This window comes from Daphnia pulicaria, chromosome 8 (genome assembly GCF_021234035.1).
Source record: "Daphnia pulicaria isolate SC F1-1A chromosome 8, SC_F0-13Bv2, whole genome shotgun sequence".
Taxonomy (NCBI): Eukaryota; Metazoa; Arthropoda; class Branchiopoda; order Diplostraca; family Daphniidae; genus Daphnia; species Daphnia pulicaria.
The window spans coordinates 13,228,331-13,245,732 of NC_060920.1; the positions used below are offsets into that span (position 1 = coordinate 13,228,331).

Genomic DNA, 17,402 nt, shown 5'->3' on the forward strand with positions numbered 1-17,402 from the left:
ATCCAAGCAAAAGCTTTCTTTTAAATGCATAAGACCAAATGAAATCCAACCGAATGTCTGCGCTACTGGTCAACGGCTGTCATGGAAGATTCTGATTGACTGATAGCGACGACTTGTTTTCTAAGACTGACCTTCGCTAGAGAGAGGAAACTCAAAACTTTGACCCTTAGATTAAAAAAATCTTATTATTTAAACGAAACCAAAAATCATCCTGATTGGGATAAATTCAAACGAACATTGATTATGAAATTTAAAGAATGCCCAAAATCAATTAATTGCGTAAAACAAAATATATATATTTCCAAACACTGTCAATGTACCAGCAAGTTTGGGTATACCAAGAGGAGAATGACCGCTGATCGAATATGAAAAGCCGGTTTTTTTTGGGAGTGGTTTTTATCAACCAGAATAGCAAAGGGCAAATATACGCGTTCTTTCCGTCTTCACTGGTTCGCGAGTCATGTTTTTCAGCAGCGATCAGTACACCAGGGAAATCTTTTTTTTAAACCGGCCTTTATTAAATAAAATTAAATAAAAAAACTCTCCTTTTTGTTGGTACATACATTAATTAGCAATGGCCAATAATAACTGGCATTATTTTGTTTGATAATATTAAATAGCTTTAATTATAAACCGAGTATTTACCGAATAAAAAATGCGGAAACATTGCACCTTTTTATGGTTGACGAAAAAATGCCAATGTCTATTACATCGTCAGAATACCGTATCATTTTTACCTGGCTACTGTATTTGTTTTTTCCTGCTGCTGCACTATTGGCTCCGAAACCAGTCGAGATGATTCAATGGTAGATGGCTAAGAAATTTGGGATATTTAATAAGGGAAATTTGAATTTATTACAGAACAAATTAATTGACAAAATTTACAGCGATTAATTATTTTCACATATTGTACTATGTTAATTACCTAAGGAAAATTTAAAGAAAAAGACAGGCACAAAGCTGAAATCAAACTGGAGAAGATTACAAAAATGTTGGTTGTCTCTTTGCAGGTTAGAAATGTGGATAGGACAAAATCTTCCCTTCCCTTAGGCTGCCGAGGGAGGGGGGGACAGATACGTAAACGTGTTTCTAATTCTGAGTTTATAGAGAACGCCTCGCCTATAACAGAGAATGACATTAAAAGAAAGAAGAAAAAAGGTAGAATAAAAACAGGGCCTTATTTGAAAATTCGAAAACAAAAGAAATATATATAGGGAAAAACTCGATGCGTATCGTTTTGAGCGTCAAAGTAACGTCGTTTGTATCTGTCAGGATACTTTCTCTATTTAGATCTATCGAGATAGGCCAGCCAGCAGCCATAGCGTTGGAGTCTTCTTCCCTAGCTTCGAGTTGATGTGCGCACATTTACAATATAAGAATCTCGACTGCGGTCAAGAAAAAGAAATTAAAAAACTGTGAAGAGTTTTATTAGTTTTACTACACATATTATTGCATTTATGCCTTATAATCAGCATATACTATGTATTCTATCAGCACAAAGTGACTGCAAGAATCTGTGGCTGAATAAGTCTGTTTAATGAAACCATTTTTGGTGACAAACACATTCAACGGTTGCAGCAGTATAAATAAGTTGGAAATAACTTGTCTCGTATTGAATGCTTTTGTGTCTCGTTCGTCTCGTTTGTCCATCTCCAATTACGGAATCAAAGATCAACACTTTTTTTTTTTGAATTTTGGATGAGCGTGATTTCTGGTTAGAAGCAATATCCAACCCGGAGGCAATAACTCGTTGCTTGTACTGATTGAACGACTGCAAAATGATCGTCGCTTAGAAAAAATGTTTCCAATAGTTTCAATTAATTTGATTTAATCGGATTTAATAGCTAACACACTGAATTACTTGTTAAATATCGCAATAAACTTGATAACAAAATTAAAGATTTGGAATTTAAAAAAAATAATAAATAAAATCTATCAGATAGAATAGAGACACGGTACTGACAGTAGCTTATTCTAGAAATGAGTTCGTTGCCTCCTCGCTGGTGTTCTGGTAAACTCATAACACTTGAAGGAACAAAAAGGAAATGAGTTATTACGTATATCATCAGATGGAGTTCGAAGAGGAAAATAGTTAAGAGGGTGTCAGCAAGAACATTGGCATTTTTTTAGCTGCGAACCTGGGAATAAATTAATATGTTACAAACGGAAAAACTCGACTAAAATGAAGTAAAATCAGTGGAAATGAGACGGGCAAATAGATAAAATTGGTAATGTGATTCTGCATCGAACACGATATCAGATTCAGATGCACTGTGTTACATATCATTGACCTCAATTTTTTATGTTATAAGATGACCATTTTAATCATGTATGTCTCAACATTTGAGCGCATTTGAGCATGTGAATTTATTCTTGTTTCGTCTACGCTCGACGGTAGCCTACTACTTTTTCTCCATGAAGCAAATTTCATGTCACTATCATATCCTAAATATCATTTCAAGATATAGGGTCTACCAAACCGTAAGTACACAAGTAAAGATTTGTAGGGTGAAAGCTAATTTCATTATGTGCTTCAAATTTGCAACCTTTTCCCGCTGGCGCTGGTTATATGTTAACATTTAGCCTGTTGCGCTATCAATGCTCACAAAGAATGACCGCATTATAAAGATTAACTAATTAATTATAACACTGAGAAATTTTATAGGTTAAATTGAAAGAGAGAATTAAGAGATAAATAATCAAGAGAAGGATTTTAAACATCTACAGTTAACATTGTTTAGCTATTACTATAGGGGCGAAGTCAGTATGCCGAACGCCGAAATAGGGGGAAGAGAATGGGTAGATAGATGTCGTGTTCGTGGTGTGATTGTGTGACGTATATTCGTAATATGTATATAACAAACAAGCAGTCGACCAGTTGTGGCATTTTACTTCATGAGCCACGCCATCTATTGATTTCTTATATTCCCTTTTAGATCCCTATCGGCCTATCCCTACTCCGACCAGATTTTCAGATTGCTATAATTAATTTCTGTAGAGGAAGAATTATAAGATCTATGACCAACTGATAGATGCAATCAGTGACCAATTTAACTCAGCCCATAAACAAATGTGACAAACCTATTTGATGTAAGGATTGTGCGTAATTTGGCAAATATGAAATTCAAATTTATTTTGATGTGAAACTTATTTGACACGGTAGCCCAAGTAGATTGTAAGAACCATCACGGCAGAATTATTTCAATTCATAATAGGATCAAACAAATCATGCAACAATGCACAACGTTGCTAGTTACTGCGGTGTAATGTACGCTCATGCTTGCGGCTTTCTACAACAATTAACAAACATGAACATAATCCAATTTTCATATAAAATCAGCAATTCAATAAAGGCAATTTTTATTTGGAATTAAATTGTGAGATAACTTTTTGAGGAATGGAAAGATGTTACGTGTATACCTGCCCTACGAAAGCAACGCCTACTCATTGCGGACAAGAGACGATTCTTTTGTATCGTGCCGCATTAATCCTCTTGCTGAGCTGCTGCAAATTGCACGTTTAGTTTGTTAGCTACTTAAAACTAAAAATTTCGCCATCTATATACCAAAAGGATGAAATGATCATAGTATCATATACCGAAACTAGATGGCGTGGAACAAAACGTTAACAAAACGTTTTTATTGAGTACCTGAATGGCTGAATCGAATTCTGGAAAATTTAGATCTCCAATGTATGATTATACATGATTACGAGCCACATGATGCCACGATTATTTACATTTAAAAAAAACTTGGGTTACTCGTTTTCACATTCTTAAGTCTTAACAGATGCATGCGTGATTATTAATAATTGCATACGTAGGAGATGTCACTTTCTCATCACTGAATGACAGAAACAGAAATAGCAAAATTTAGAATTCGATTACAGGAAGTACACCTAGAAATGTTACAATGACCTAACCGAATTGATAAGATACAACAAAATATGTTAAGTAGTAACAGATTCACAATTTAACACATAATAAAGTCAAATAGGAGGAAATAAAATCATTCATCACGTTCGTCGACATGTCTTGAAATTTGAGTATTTTTTAATTGCACCATAATTTGTATTCAAATTTTGTTAATGTCTTATAACTTTATGAAGTTTTAACGAATATAGTTTTTTACGTTATCCGTAACTTTTTGGTTTTTTATGTACATAATAAGTGCACGTATAATTTTTTATCTATTGCTAAGCTATACGGAAATTTTCAGTAATATTGGATTTCGATAAGCGCATAACCTGACTGACAATTAATTCTCGATCAACCGCAAATTCAGTTTCTCTTAAACAAGGTACACATGTAATGTGCAGTGCTTTTTTTGCCAATTGTGCAACGCTGCTATGAGAGAGAGGGGATGTATTTATTACTGGGGTATGGGGACTGAACGCAAAGAAAGGAGCAGAAGCATCAGAACGTCGAATAGACTAGGTTGCTCAGGATACACCTTGTCCAGAAATTGCAACACAAATCATCACTTTCGGCAACTCAATTTTATTTCTAGGTAATAACTCATCCTTTCCAATAGTATTGGAGCCAAAAATGTAGGTTATAGTTAATTTTCTTTGTTTATAAAATACGTTTATGATGTGAGGTTTCTGGCGTGACCGCTAGATGCTGCACAGCATGTCGATTTATTTAAATTTGAAAATTATTTAGAATTTGCATTAAAACCTCTAAAATTGCAATGTTTTAGTGTGTCAATGTTTAAGCAGAGAGATGCATGTATTTTAAAGCTGTTTTCTTTTTACAGATTGCTGAAGCAAATTTAATGAAACATCATGGCATCAACCCAAGTAGTCTCTCTCAGTATTGGACAAATGAAGCGGGTGCATTTTCCTGCAGAAGGGGATGACAGACCCGTAGAAGCTATTCCACATTTTGTCAGTCCCAAAAAAATGGTGAAACCAGCAACAGGCAGTCAGCGCAAAAGAAGTCTCAGTCTTTCATTTGAAAGCAAGCAACATCACTTCAAGAGAAGACGCAAGGAAGAATTTGTGAGACCTACAAAATTTCTACTTGGAGGCAATAGTCGAGACCCGTTGAACTTGGGCAGTCTGGCAGATGAAAGAATCAACAAAGCTTTGAATGAGCATACCCCAGAATCCTCTCCGTTACCAACTCCCAAACACAGGAAGGAAGAAATTGAAGTATTAATTCCATCAAATATAAGGGATCCTTTAAACCTGAGTATGCCAGATGATAATTTAGCGGAAAGAGCGTTAATATCTCCGAATGCCGTCTCTAGAAAAAAGAGAGGACGAAACCGTAAAAGAAGGAGGACCAATAGCGCCAGTGAAGTACTGGATGCTGGACGACATTCACCCGAATTGAGCACGCTCACATTGGATCTCCCTGTAGTCAAGCAAGTCGCTGTTGAGTTGACTGAAAGTCATGCGACAATCGAAACAAAGCCAGAACCTGCTGTAAGAGAATTCAAGGATCTAAAGCTGAAACCTGAACCAATTAGACATTGCAGAAGGCCGGAAGACAAAATTGTTAGCCCTGTAGTTCCACAACCCGGAGCTAGAAAACGTTCTGGATTTTTCCCGAGATCCCTCTCTAAAGAATCTTCCGTCAAAAGTCAAAGTCAGCGTCCGTTTTCTCGATGCCCTTCAAGAGAAAGTCAAATTGCCGGAAACAGTCAATCGAATAATAATCCCGAACAGGGCTGTTCATCTCACAATGTAAAGGAAGTTAAAAGATTTCAGTATGGCAATTACGATAGGTAAGATTTTTGCTTGTTTGTTTAGTTTTTTTTTTCTTTTTGCTAAATGTCTTTAATATTCTAGGTATTATGGCTACCGCAATCCCAATTGCGAGGACTTGCGCTTGCGCTCCTTTTGGCGTGAATGGTTCGAAGACAAGGATGTGTTGGATATTGGATGCAACGCAGGACACGTCACACTTTGTGTAGCTCGTGACTTCAACCCGAAACAAATTGTTGGAATTGACATTGATCCCAAATTGATATCAATTGCACGCAAGAACATCAAAACTTATTCAAGTTCACATCCGACTGAACGCCAGTTTCCAGTTTCCATGCCACTCATGTACGGATCCATCCCCAGTACCCATTCGTCGGCCTCTTCATCCCGCTTCCCAGGCAACGTTTCATTCGTCCAGGGAAATTATGTTCCGGAAAGTGATGAATTCCTTCAAATGGTCCAGCCAGAATATGATGCTATTCTTTGTCTTTCGGTCACCAAATGGATTCATCTCAATTGGAAAGATGCCGGCCTCAAACGTTTCTTTCAGAGAATTTTTGCTCATTTGCGACCAGGAGGAAGATTGATACTTGAAGCGCAGGGTTGGGCCTCTTACAACAAAAGAAAGAAACTGACCGTAAATTTAAACATATCTTTTTTTCTTTTTCATTAAGAAAATTTTTCTAATCAATTATCTTTTTCTCTATTTTTTAAAAGGAAACAATTGCTGAAAACTATGCGGCTATTCAGCTATATCCAGAGCGATTTTCCGACTATTTGCTCTCCCAAGTAGGATTTTCTACTTGCGAAGAAATAGCTACCCCACACCATGCTGCTAAAGGCTTTCGTCGTCCGATCCATGTTTTCACTAAACCTACAAATAGTTGCCCCACAACGCCCAAAGAGATCAGTGGGTGAGAAGTAACTGGGCCTGCTGTCGATTGCTAATGTTAGCCAGTATCGTCAACCATGTACAGTTATTTTCGTTCTCGAAATCGCTTGTTTGCTTTCACCATTACACTGTTCGGCAAGTATTCACGTATTCCTTTGAGTTTTCAAGATCTCGAGTGATCCTCTGGTGTACCCTTTTCTTGTTCCAAATTCTTCTCCAACTTGTAGATTTTCCTTTCATCTATTTGTTTCGTTTTTTCAACTAAATTTCATTGTTGGATGAATTCGGCTGGATTGGTGATACGTTTAGCACAATAATGTACAGTCGATTATATTTTATAATAAAAGACTGTTGAATCAGAATTTCGCAATAGAGAAGAACCCTATCTGTATTTTACGTTGGAAACGGAATGGGTTGGGTAACAGAAATTTTAAATTTTTTACTTCTCAGTTTTGTTTTATTAGGCTTTGTAGGAAGAGGCAGATCCCATCCTCTGATGTAAAAGAAATATCCGGTGAAAGATAGAAATGCCTACAAATTTTTAGTTGCCATCCCCTTAAATCTAACGATAGCAAGGTAACTAAGAATCGTTTCTAATGTTATATTTCGGTATTGTAGTAGGATAAAATTTTACTATTTATTAGAAAAATGCCAGTCATTCGGAGTTTCGGACATCGGACCAATAGGAGGGAAGGATGGTGTAAGTAACCCCTCCCCCCCCCCCCCCCAAAAAAAAAAGAAAAAAGAAAAGATAATCCTTAATGTTTTTTATTCTTCCGTTTGGTTCTGAATGAGTTTGAAATAATTATCTTTTCGTGATTCAAAAAGAGCTTTTATTACATACCAAAGCCAAAGATGAAAAAACCGTCACTGAGTTACGCAATCTGAAAGGTGTAAAGGCCAGTATTACAGTCATAAACCAACTTTTTTTTTAAAGTTACAACTAGCTATAAATCTTCAAATTTCTAAATTTTTCTAATTTCAAAATAGTTGGCGAAATTCGACAAGAACTAGGCAAAGTGGCCACTCGACTTACTACCAGAAACAGGGTGTGTGTAATATAAACCGTTGCAATCGAGATGCTTTATTTTGTTTGTTATTTTTTGCTTGCAGAATGGGCCGGAAAATCCTAGAAAATCCGAATTTCGAAAAAAAAATATCTATGCTGCGGTAAAGTGTGGGTAACGAACGAAAGGGAGGAGAAGGCAGCATTACTTTCCGGTATTGTTGTAGATAAGTCAGATTTTAAAAAATTGAAACCGTTTCTTTGTTTTTTTAAAAAAAGCAAATATGTATTTAGACTCTGACGGTGGGACCCACAGGGCAAGATAAACATAAGAACATACACACAACCGTTTGCGTTGCTCCCAAGCCCACCATAAGACAAGCGAGAGAAGAATAGGATGATAATGAAAGAAAAAGGGAACCGTATACATCCCCTGCGAAGTATACTCGCCCCTACTACAAGAAAATGTTGAATAGTGCCAGGAATTCACATTTTTCAAGGATTGGCTGTTTTTAAACTATCGACGAGAAGGTAAGTGTTAATTTTTTTTACCCACTTTTTACCGAATCGAACGTCGAATTCAATTGGAATGTTGGGGTTTGCAACTTGAAGAGCTGTTTTCATTTGGAGTTTGTTTATAAAAATTGAGGTTGAGTTGCCAAATGTGATTCAGATACCGGGGATGTTTGTTTCCGTCCGTTGACATCATCCACAACGGAATGTATACACAGCGCTAGGCCTATGCCTATTTTTATCTACGTTTTGAGATTTCCGTTTCCAGGTCATTGAAATGTTTGTTTAGGTTCCGGATCTTATAATAAGGTTCACGTACTGCGTTGAAAAAAAAATTTTATTTGCGTCAAACAATATCAATTAAGCGTAAAACATGCATTCACGACATTTCGCTATTTAATTGGCGAATCGCGAAATGTCGCCGAATGAAATTAAAAATTTGTTTTTCATTCGAACCAGTACCTAACGCCATCTTTGATTTAACGGAGTCACCAAATTTAGTTCCGATTATTGATACCAGATCCTCGAACTGGAGTGAAAATAAAAAAGTTGAAAGGGGCCATTTTTTAAAAGAAATCCCATTTTCAAAAATACTCCAAGACCTCTTAAGTCGGCTTGCAAACTGAGAAGCTGATGGGATACACGTAGCCCACTGGGCACTCTAGCCCGTCAGCAAAGAACGGCAATGGGAATGCCTTTTCAGTAACCATATCTGGGAGATATATCTTTGGCTCTATATACAGGTTTTTCCAAAGTTAAAAGTCCTGGCTTTGAAAATGAGAGACAATATAAATAAACTTCGCCGAATTTCCTTCGTCCGAATTCAAAACGGGTCAACTAATTTAAACTAAACCCCAGCTCTTTCCAATCATTGTACCGGTTATGCATATTGCATAGCAAGTAAACAGAACCCCAAAATGCGGTTAAGAGAAAAAGTATTGCAAAATAATTCCTCGGGCGTGACAACAATCCTCAGTAGTTCCATCAAACTAGTTTACTAGTGTAAGAAAAACCTTTTTAAAAATCCATTATACTATAAGCCATACTATGACCAGATATATCTCTTGAGTTAAAGAGTGATTGTGTTGCTAACCAAATGAAAAGGAAAAATGGACTATCACTTAAGTTCAGATATTATGGCCAGAGGCAATCGACAAAGTCCTTAAGGTGTTTCTTCTTTGAGTTTGAAATTTACGAGTTCTTTCTACCTGTTTTTCGTTGTTTTGGTCTTATATATGATAGTTCTCAGATGCATTAGACGTACGGTACGATTTTTTAAGGAATAGTGGTACAAATAACTTTGGGAAAGGTCTTCAAGTTCGGACTCTCTATACCAAAACAATTGAGAGGGCAATTAACCTGAATTGCTATTTTTTTTTTCCTGTTTACAATACACAGGTATAGTCCTGCATGTATTTTGATCGTAAGACTATGTACGCTTCTCACACTCTCGTATTTAATCGGGTATTATTTCAATGGCCAATATTAAATGAGGACATTTAGACAAAGACTTTTTATCAATCAGGTTTTGCAAAAATTCGAGTTCCTTTATCCTTAACAGAAAAAGAATAACACGTACTTTGATAAGTGATTGAATCATATAATAATCCTTTTAAACGCCACATTCATGGAAAAATCATGTACGCAGGTTTATGTAAAAACAAAATGGATATTGTCAGTCCGGTATAGCCAAAACCGTTTATACTTTGAAGTAAAATGTAAGAAATGGTTGTTGTTTTCTGGGGGGGAGATTGTTTTCAACGCTCTATAGAACAGTCACGAATTACATCGGTGTAGAACCAAATAAGCCATGACGCAATGGAGCGGACCATTCGTTGGCTGGCGCAGAGAGAGAGAACCCATGGCAGCCAGTGATGTAACGCTGGCTCACACATTATGCTGCCGACCGTTGCTACCCCTCAAGGCGGCTATATACTCTCCGCTCTCTCCTTATATTCTTTCTCTCTCTCCCATTTCTATTCTTTCCTCTCTCTCTCTCTCTCTCTCTCGTCCTTCTTTAGTGCAGAGTTACACCATCGTCATGTTATCTGTAATATCCTTGTCTGGGCGACTCAACGCTGCAAGGCTCTAAACTTGTTACAAAAGGACACGAAAACAAAATCACTAACTATACCAAAAAGTGTTGGCTCGGAGGCATTTTTTCGACAGCAAGAAAAAACCTTTTTTGAATCGATTCCCGAATTATTAAGAGTTCCACTCGAGTTGTCGTTTGATATCAAGGTTTTTTATTTTTCGGTGTAGATATATATAATACTGTGTACCGGCCAACGTCTCTGACTGGAAGAGTGTGTTGGAAAACAGGTTTTTCCCTCGACCATGTATATATATTCACAGCAAACGACCGCGCTGCCGTGAAAGCTAAACGCGGACACAAAGAAATGGAAAGAGAAGACGACGTACGTGTATAAAACGATTCGGATAGCAACTGCTGCAAAGTCTGGAACCCCGCGCCGTCGGACTCGGACCGCATTTCTAACCAGCTGTTCCATATATGAAGTTTATCCAGCGACGTAACCAAGTCTGTGCTGCTGCTGCAGACCAATCGCATCGTGTGTGTATATCCACAACAGTCTCGCGCAACCAGCAGCAGAGTGCTGAAACAAATAAAAGACTCTAGCTCAGCCTAGAGCTTTTTTTTTCCTTTTCTCTGTACATTTAAATGAGATTTACGACCGATACAAAATCTACTGGTCGTATTGGGTTCGAAGAAAACAACTTGTAATAATACACAGGCCATAGTTTCAAATGCAGCATAGGGAGAGAGTCTAATGTGGACACGGCTCTTAATGTAAACTCAAAAACCTTGGAAACGTCATCGTCTCCGTGGACGACTTCCAGCTAGGAGAGTGGTGGTGGTGGGGGACTCGAATTTCAGTTCAAAGACCTTGAGGTAGGTTGCAAGATATGCGCCACATCGTCTTCTTCTTCTTCAGCCAACAGCCGGAGGCTTATATACTCTTTCAACCCTCTTACTGCTCGCTGCTCGCAGCCGCTCCTCCTCCTCCTCCTCCTCGTCTTCCTGACTTTTGCTGCTGCTGCTCTTACTCGGACCTCTTTTGCAAGTCATTTGCTCCACACTCTCTTTTAGCCCGGACACAACAGCGGAACGTGCTCGCCAGTGTCTGTGAGTCGTGAGAGCGGAGCACATGAGTTTGCTGGGTGTGAGTAGACGATACAATTTGGAGTGCTGGTACGTTACACGATGGCGGGCCCGGCACAGCAGCAATCTCCACCAGCACCAGCACCTCCTCAACTTGCACCATCAGCAGCGGCGCCCAAAACTCGACTCGGATTGTCTCTGTCTGAACGGATTAAAGTAATCGAAGCACGGCAGATGGGCAAATCCATGCGGCAGGTCTTTTCATCTCTCACCCACTCTTGTGCTTTACAGGATAACCTGTTGTCCTAGGCTGGTAACCGTTAAAGCAACTAAAATAGAATGTTGAATGATTGTCTTTCAGTTAGCTGCCCAATTCGGCTGCGGGAAAACGCAGATTCTCAATACGCTTGCTCAAAAGGAGAGATATATTCGCGAATGGGAAGTGATGGGACGGAATAATCCTTCAATCGGTGCACGGAAACGCTTTCGACACACACGAAACGAACAGATCAACCGCTCTGTTCACGAATGGTAAATTATATCTCTTCGATTTAACTATTATAGCTACTTTATTGATTTTCAACTGTTATTTCTGATATCAATTCTCAAGTTGTCAACGTACATTTGATGCTTTTGCAACACTATACTTTTGAAGTGGAGAATCATTTCATTAAACATTATTGGTTCATTCATTTTTAAAAGTGATTTTTAAAAATTATTTCTAAAATTGTAGCAGATATTCGTTCGCAGACATGTGACACTTTCACTGCCATTTGTGTTATTAGAAATAATCATTTTTGCAAAATGTTATGCCATTTCATAAAATTGATAACCCAATATTAATTTTAAAAAAATTACTTACTCAATCAATTAGGTATCAACAACAGGCAGCAAGTGGCCTTCGGATAACAGGCCCCATGCTGCAAAAACAAGCCAGGCACTATGCCGCTCATTTAGGAATAATGAATTTTGCAGCTAGCAATGGATGGCTTGCAAACTTTCGAAGATTCTACAACATCATTAGCGTAAGCAAATTTTTTTTAAAATGTTCTCCCACATTTGTTCTTATATCCTATCTAGTATTAAAGTAACCTTAGAATATTCTGTAACAGATTAAGGAAAAGTTGGTTACAGTTCACGCTTTCTATTCACCCAAGTTAAACCGTTGCCGTTTAGTTTTATTTTGATTATCAATTAAATATATTTAAAAAAAACTTCCTATCGGTTTCTTAGTTTTAAGGAAACTAATAAGAGGAACATTGTTATGTCTACTGAAGATGAAAGGCAGTATACGCGTTGCATAATATTGACATTACTGATAATATGGCCTGGTAGATTTATGGCGATACATAGGGATAATAACTGTAGATAAAAAACTTTCAGACGGTTATGTCAGTTAGTCAGTTATCGTGATATCGAAATGATTTCTATTTTTTAAATAATTATCTGTAGTTTTATTGGTTTATTGCAAAATATTTGACCTAACCCAATAAAACTTTCGATTGATTAAATACTTTTGTCCAGTGCTCTCCACATCCAAGGAAAAGGAAGTTGGCTACTCCTCTTCAGCCAGAGAGAAATGGAGAAGATCACGATCCGCAAGCCAGCACTTCAAAATACCAACCCGATGCAGAATTCGTACCAGTTGGATGTGATGAAGCTACCAAAAGATCTCCACAAATACCACCTGACAACCCCAATGAAAAGGATCCGTTATTGGAAGAAAACCACCAACGGGTAGTAGATCCCATTTCCACGATTCGCATCAAATCAGAACCAGCATCTGAAGATGAAGATCGTGTAGGAGGTTTTTCTTCCGGCAATCAATATTTAGAGAGGCCATCAGAACGAGCGATCCAGCAACAAAATTTAGTCGTGGTAAGTTTTATTTTTCCCTAATGTATAGAACAAATAATCAATTCATATTTTCATGATAGAAAGAAGATCAGTCATCAGGGAAAGTAGATGGGTCTCATCTTATTGGATCTTCTAAGCCAAACGTGAACTCGTCATTAACCATAAATCAGTAATGAAATTTGTATGATCTAAGTAAATCAAGATTTTTAAACAGTTTGTTTATTTCACCCAGTCGTAAGCGTCGGCTCCTCCAGTTACAACTTATAGACCAATCAGCACCACCCCCCAAAAATGAAGGACATACAAAAATAGCTGAAACCAATCAGGCGATTGGCGTGATGGAAGAAAGAAGATTGCCGAGACTTGACCCGATACCCCCATTAAAAGGTTGCATATTATTCATCGAAGCTTCATAATTTCTCGTTTTTAATTCTAATTATTCAATACTATATTCAATAGTATATTCAACTGAACTCCTGAATCTTGCTCGTGCGAAAGGTTTGCTCACCGTCACAATGAAAGATGACTGTGGCAACGAGTGGGTAGAAATTCGGCATTCCATCGCATTCTACCGAGTTCCAAGCCATGGATATCCGACACACTTGTCACGGCTCGTTGTTGACTCTAGTCTCCAATATTACCTCGAAGTGCTGGGCCACTGCGTCCAAAAAGGATCTCTAATCTTTGAGGATGCCAGCTATAGTTTTAATTACACCGAAGCCGCTTCGATTCTAGATGACTTGAGCGGCGGGTACACAGTTTGTGATGGCATTGAACTTTTGTCAGACAGAGTTGCCGATCTGCATATGAAGAACGTCCAAGAATTGGGAAGTTCTGAAAACATGTACGCAACACTTCCCGATCAAAGGTTCCGATCAACTGACTGTAGCGTGTGGATTGATAGTCGAATTGGATTGAAATGTTTAGCATGCAAGTTGGCGAGCAGTAATTTTATTGCTAACACTCCGATGGATTTACGCTGCCCATCGGTTTATAACTCGTGATCCCATTTTGACCACGATTATTTTAAAATTGTTGAATTTGTTTTTTAAAAAAATAGTTATTGAATAATCAACTGTGATGGCTGCTTGTGTAATAGCTTAAAATGTCAGATTTATTCTAAATCTGACGGTGATTTGCCGTTAGAGAAAATTTTACTGGTTGCCGTTCACTCGATGAAAAAAGTATCGAGATTTGTGTAACTCTCCAGAATCCACCGTGATTCCAGATCTGCATTGAATACAATCCTTTTCTGCTTCATTCAAAGTCTTGTATGTATCAACATCGGTAAAATGTTTAATTCAGTTATCTGACCAAGTAATATCATCATAGTATGTAACCTGGAATGTTTTTGAGTATAAAGCAACCTATCCAAATAGCTGAATCTGTAAAGTGTGGTAACTGTTATTCGTTTAGATTTAACTAGCCGTTATAGCTAACCATAGACTCTATCGTTATACACTGATCTCTTATTCATTAAAACAGTCATGGTTATCATGAATGTTAAGTATGTAATTATGTATCATCATTATTAAAGAAATCATAATTTTTATTTTCTTTAAATATTATTTATATTCATTATTATATTTAGATTACTATTTTACATATTTACATTTCAAATTCGCTTGAAAGGGTTCGTAGCTCCAGCAGTAGAGGTCTCTTGGTCTACGATATCAAAGTATTCGCGCGCCATCTCTGTTGTATTTTAATTTTAATGCACTAACAAGTTAATTTTGTAATTATAGAAATAAAAATATATTGCTGTTTATTAACGTTATTATTAACTAGTGTATCCGTTCCGTTTTCTGTCGAACCCTTGACGGTTTAGTAAATCTTTTATAAATCTTTTACTCGAATGCTACACCCTAGATGGCGAAATCGTCGTACTAAGACGATAACGAGTTTGTTTCACTTTGGAGTTTGGACTTTCTTTCGTTACCGTTGATTGTTGAATCTTGAATCAATTGAAAGAAATATGGCGACCACATTGTGACTTGCAAGTGTCCGGATCGGGGCCATTACGTCAACAAAATCTGCCGTACTAAAACAGCACAGCAACTATGCATAGTAGCAGTGAAAACTGAAAAGCAACATGGAGGCGTGTGGATTTTCGGGGAGAAATTGACAGCTCTCGGATAAGAAACTATTGCATGGGAGGACCTTAAAGCGAGTTATTATTGGAGCAGCCCTATATCAATTCTAACAGTTGCTGGAAGATTTGGCCGTTACAGAATTTTATAAAGCCCTTTGACAATGAAAGCAATGCAATATGTGAAGCAGGTGGCTTCCATGGTAAGTTGAAAAATGAACATAAAAGTTTATACAAACAAACACATGGTTTTTGTCATAAAACACACTAATGTTTTGTTACACTTTTTCAGGCAAAAACAAATCCTCTCTGGATCTTGACAAATAAGTGACTAGAGTTTTTTTGAGACCACTTTGAGACTGTCATCAAAGTGGAGAAAGAAAAAGAGAAACTTATTCTACTCCCTTCAAGACTGTCACTGTATGGAAGGCTGTCACAAAACATGTTAACCAGGAAACAAGTGATGCAAACCAACTTCTAAAACTCAGTGATGACCGTTTAATGTTCGTGTCAACTGCCCACCCTTGAGGACCGCCCAGTCAAAGAACCGCCAACCTAATCGCAACCTGCTGCAGCCAGCACTGAGAACTCGCGATTACGAGGAACTACACAACTTTGTATGGCAGTTGCAGAACCACAAGAGCTCCTTGCCGTTCCTCAAGTCTGTGGCTGTAACAGAAGTAACAACTTTTATAAGATCATCAAGATTACAAAGAGTTGATACCTGCGACTTGGTGAGTTTATTAGCAACATTATCAATATTTCGTGTTTTCATTTAACAGTAATTGGTAAAGGTAAAGTTCTCACGCGTACCCGTGATTTTTGTACTACTTACCGAAAGTTAACGTCGTGTGCTTTTTGCTGTATGCATCGCTTTGCTTGATCCTTGATTGCGTGGACAAAGTCGTTGGTCTTTTCCGAGTATTTCTTTTACTTCAGGTATATTCTTTTTTATCTATGAAGTTTAACATGTTTCAGCTGATGCAGTGTTTACAAATTATTTGATGCTTTAATATTTTCAAGTGGAACATTGTTTCTAAATGAATAGAAATTTAATTCTAGTAAAGTAGTAAATAATGAATAATAAAATCAAGTTTCTATAGAAAATTAATGTATAATTAATGTTAATTATGAAACTGCTAATAATAACCGTTTCTTTTATTTTAAATAGGTTCAAAACCTATAGCATTCTGTTGTTTAAGATGGCGTGATGAAGTACCAGTGGTGAAGTCAGAAATGGAAACAGGTATTACTTTAATTTTCTCATGTTTCTTATACCATAGCCTACTTTATTATAGGAAGCCCAAAGGAAGGATATCTCTCGCGTGTTGGAAAAGTGAAGCCTACTTTGCTCACCTTTCCTCCGATTTCGCATCTTCCAAGTGGACCCAGGGGGGCCATCTGGTGAGCGAAATAATGACACGCCCTCCGAAATTTCGAATGTTATGGTTTGGGGGGAACCCTGTAATTTATGAACGCACCATTAATATGTTGCCGTGAGGGATTTCATGACAATGTTACATGGAACGGTGGACATTATTGTTTAGTGAATGGCCCTTCGTAGCCATTTAACAATCATATCGATAGAAACGTAAACAAATCCGTGTTTTCAAATATCGCCACTAGACGATAAATTGGCTCCCGTGGGTCCACTTAGGGCGGAGCCAAATAAGAGGAAGGGAACCCAAATTGGCTTCCAAAAAAAGCCCAAACCGTTGGGCTTCCTATAATAAAGTAGGCTATGCTTATACACTAAATTTCTGGAATATTTGTATAGTTTAATATAAGTGGGAAGTAGAGAGGACAGAGAAAATTCTTTTTGTATATAAAAAAAAAGGCTGACTTATTTTAAGAAAAGTTCTACATAACAAGACATTTAGTCATGTAGGGTTTTGTGTTGGAATTTGTTGGTATAGTTTAAATGTGTGCGGGTCATGCCTGGTGCTGCCAAACTGAAGCTTATCTTATGCAGAATTCTCCTAAATTGAAAAACCAATGAAGCGTTTTTGGCTCTTAACCAGCATTTAACTGTGTGTAAGGCCTTTTTAGTTTGTACATGCTAAGTCATTTCTTCAATCATTCTTCATCTCATTTCTCCAATGTCAATTGCTATTTATTGAGTTAGTTTTAAGCCATTTGGTTTTCATATTGATATTGGTTGTTGACTTGTTATATACCTATTCCAATCCCCAGCAACGTCAACCTGCAGAAG

General features: G+C 37.5%; 2 protein-coding genes and 2 long non-coding RNA genes across 10 annotated transcripts in view; 3 read left to right on the plus strand and 1 right to left on the minus strand.

Moving 5' to 3' along the window:
• The window catches only part of LOC124311595, a 61,207-nt gene that overhangs the window by 42,321 nt on the left and 1,484 nt on the right, over positions 1–17,402 (plus strand). The window contains exons 1-4 of one of the 5 annotated variants that reach the window (XR_006909958.1): positions 14,996–15,393; positions 15,483–15,924; positions 15,985–16,129; positions 16,362–16,436. This is a non-coding gene — a long non-coding RNA (uncharacterized LOC124311595). Of the gene's footprint in view, positions 1–14,995; positions 15,394–15,482; positions 15,925–15,984; positions 16,130–16,361; positions 16,437–17,402 lie in introns of those variants that run through there. The other 4 variants (XR_006909961.1, XR_006909962.1, XR_006909960.1 and 1 more) reach the window with 4 other exon arrangements.
• LOC124311767 lies at positions 1,691–2,733 on the minus strand. The gene is made up of 2 exons (XR_006910217.1): positions 2,617–2,733; positions 1,691–2,584 (listed from the first exon to the last, which is right to left on the minus strand). It is a non-coding gene; the product is annotated as an uncharacterized LOC124311767 (long non-coding RNA).
• LOC124311085 (probable RNA methyltransferase Y17G7B.18) lies at positions 4,251–6,966 on the plus strand. Of its 2 annotated transcripts, none has more exons than XM_046775374.1 (4): positions 4,251–4,548; positions 4,758–5,732; positions 5,797–6,349; positions 6,430–6,966. In XM_046775374.1, the coding sequence occupies exons 2-4, from the start codon at positions 4,786–4,788 to the stop codon at positions 6,628–6,630; spliced, it is 1,701 nt and encodes a 566-aa protein (XP_046631330.1). In that variant the 5' UTR covers positions 4,251–4,548; positions 4,758–4,785; the 3' UTR covers positions 6,631–6,966. The 2 variants fall into 2 exon arrangements, with proteins under 2 accessions (XP_046631330.1, XP_046631331.1); XM_046775375.1 differs by having other exon boundaries at positions 4,252–4,508.
• LOC124311103 lies at positions 7,356–14,361 on the plus strand. 2 transcript variants are annotated; one of them, XM_046775410.1, is made up of 9 exons: positions 7,356–7,653; positions 7,718–7,841; positions 7,905–11,499; positions 11,606–11,775; positions 12,119–12,269; positions 12,769–13,122; positions 13,182–13,270; positions 13,334–13,488; positions 13,561–14,361. In XM_046775410.1, the coding sequence occupies exons 3-9, from the start codon at positions 11,347–11,349 to the stop codon at positions 14,103–14,105; spliced, it is 1,617 nt and encodes a 538-aa protein (XP_046631366.1). In that variant the 5' UTR covers positions 7,356–7,653; positions 7,718–7,841; positions 7,905–11,346; the 3' UTR covers positions 14,106–14,361. The 2 variants fall into 2 exon arrangements, with proteins under 2 accessions (XP_046631366.1, XP_046631367.1); XM_046775411.1 differs by lacking the exons at positions 7,356–7,653; positions 7,718–7,841 and having other exon boundaries at positions 11,407–11,499; positions 11,583–11,775.

What these genes read in the sequence shown, in the direction of transcription:
- LOC124311085 (XM_046775374.1), top strand. Translation starts at nt 4,786, where the DNA reads ATGGCATCAACCCAAGTAGTCTCTCTCAGTATTGGACAAATGAAGCGG. An exon ending in CAGTATGGCAATTACGATAG is followed by an intron (nt 5,733 to 5,796) that starts GTAAGATTTTTG and finishes TTAATATTCTAG; the next exon opens with GTATTATGGCTACCGCAATC. An exon ending in ACAAAAGAAAGAAACTGACC is followed by an intron (nt 6,350 to 6,429) that starts GTAAATTTAAAC and finishes ATTTTTTAAAAG; the next exon opens with GAAACAATTGCTGAAAACTA.
- LOC124311103 (XM_046775410.1), top strand. Translation starts at nt 11,347, where the DNA reads ATGGCGGGCCCGGCACAGCAGCAATCTCCACCAGCACCAGCACCTCCT. An exon ending in GATTCTACAACATCATTAGC is followed by an intron (nt 12,270 to 12,768) that starts GTAAGCAAATTT and finishes ACTTTTGTCCAG; the next exon opens with TGCTCTCCACATCCAAGGAA. An exon ending in AGCAACAAAATTTAGTCGTG is followed by an intron (nt 13,123 to 13,181) that starts GTAAGTTTTATT and finishes TTTTCATGATAG; the next exon opens with AAAGAAGATCAGTCATCAGG.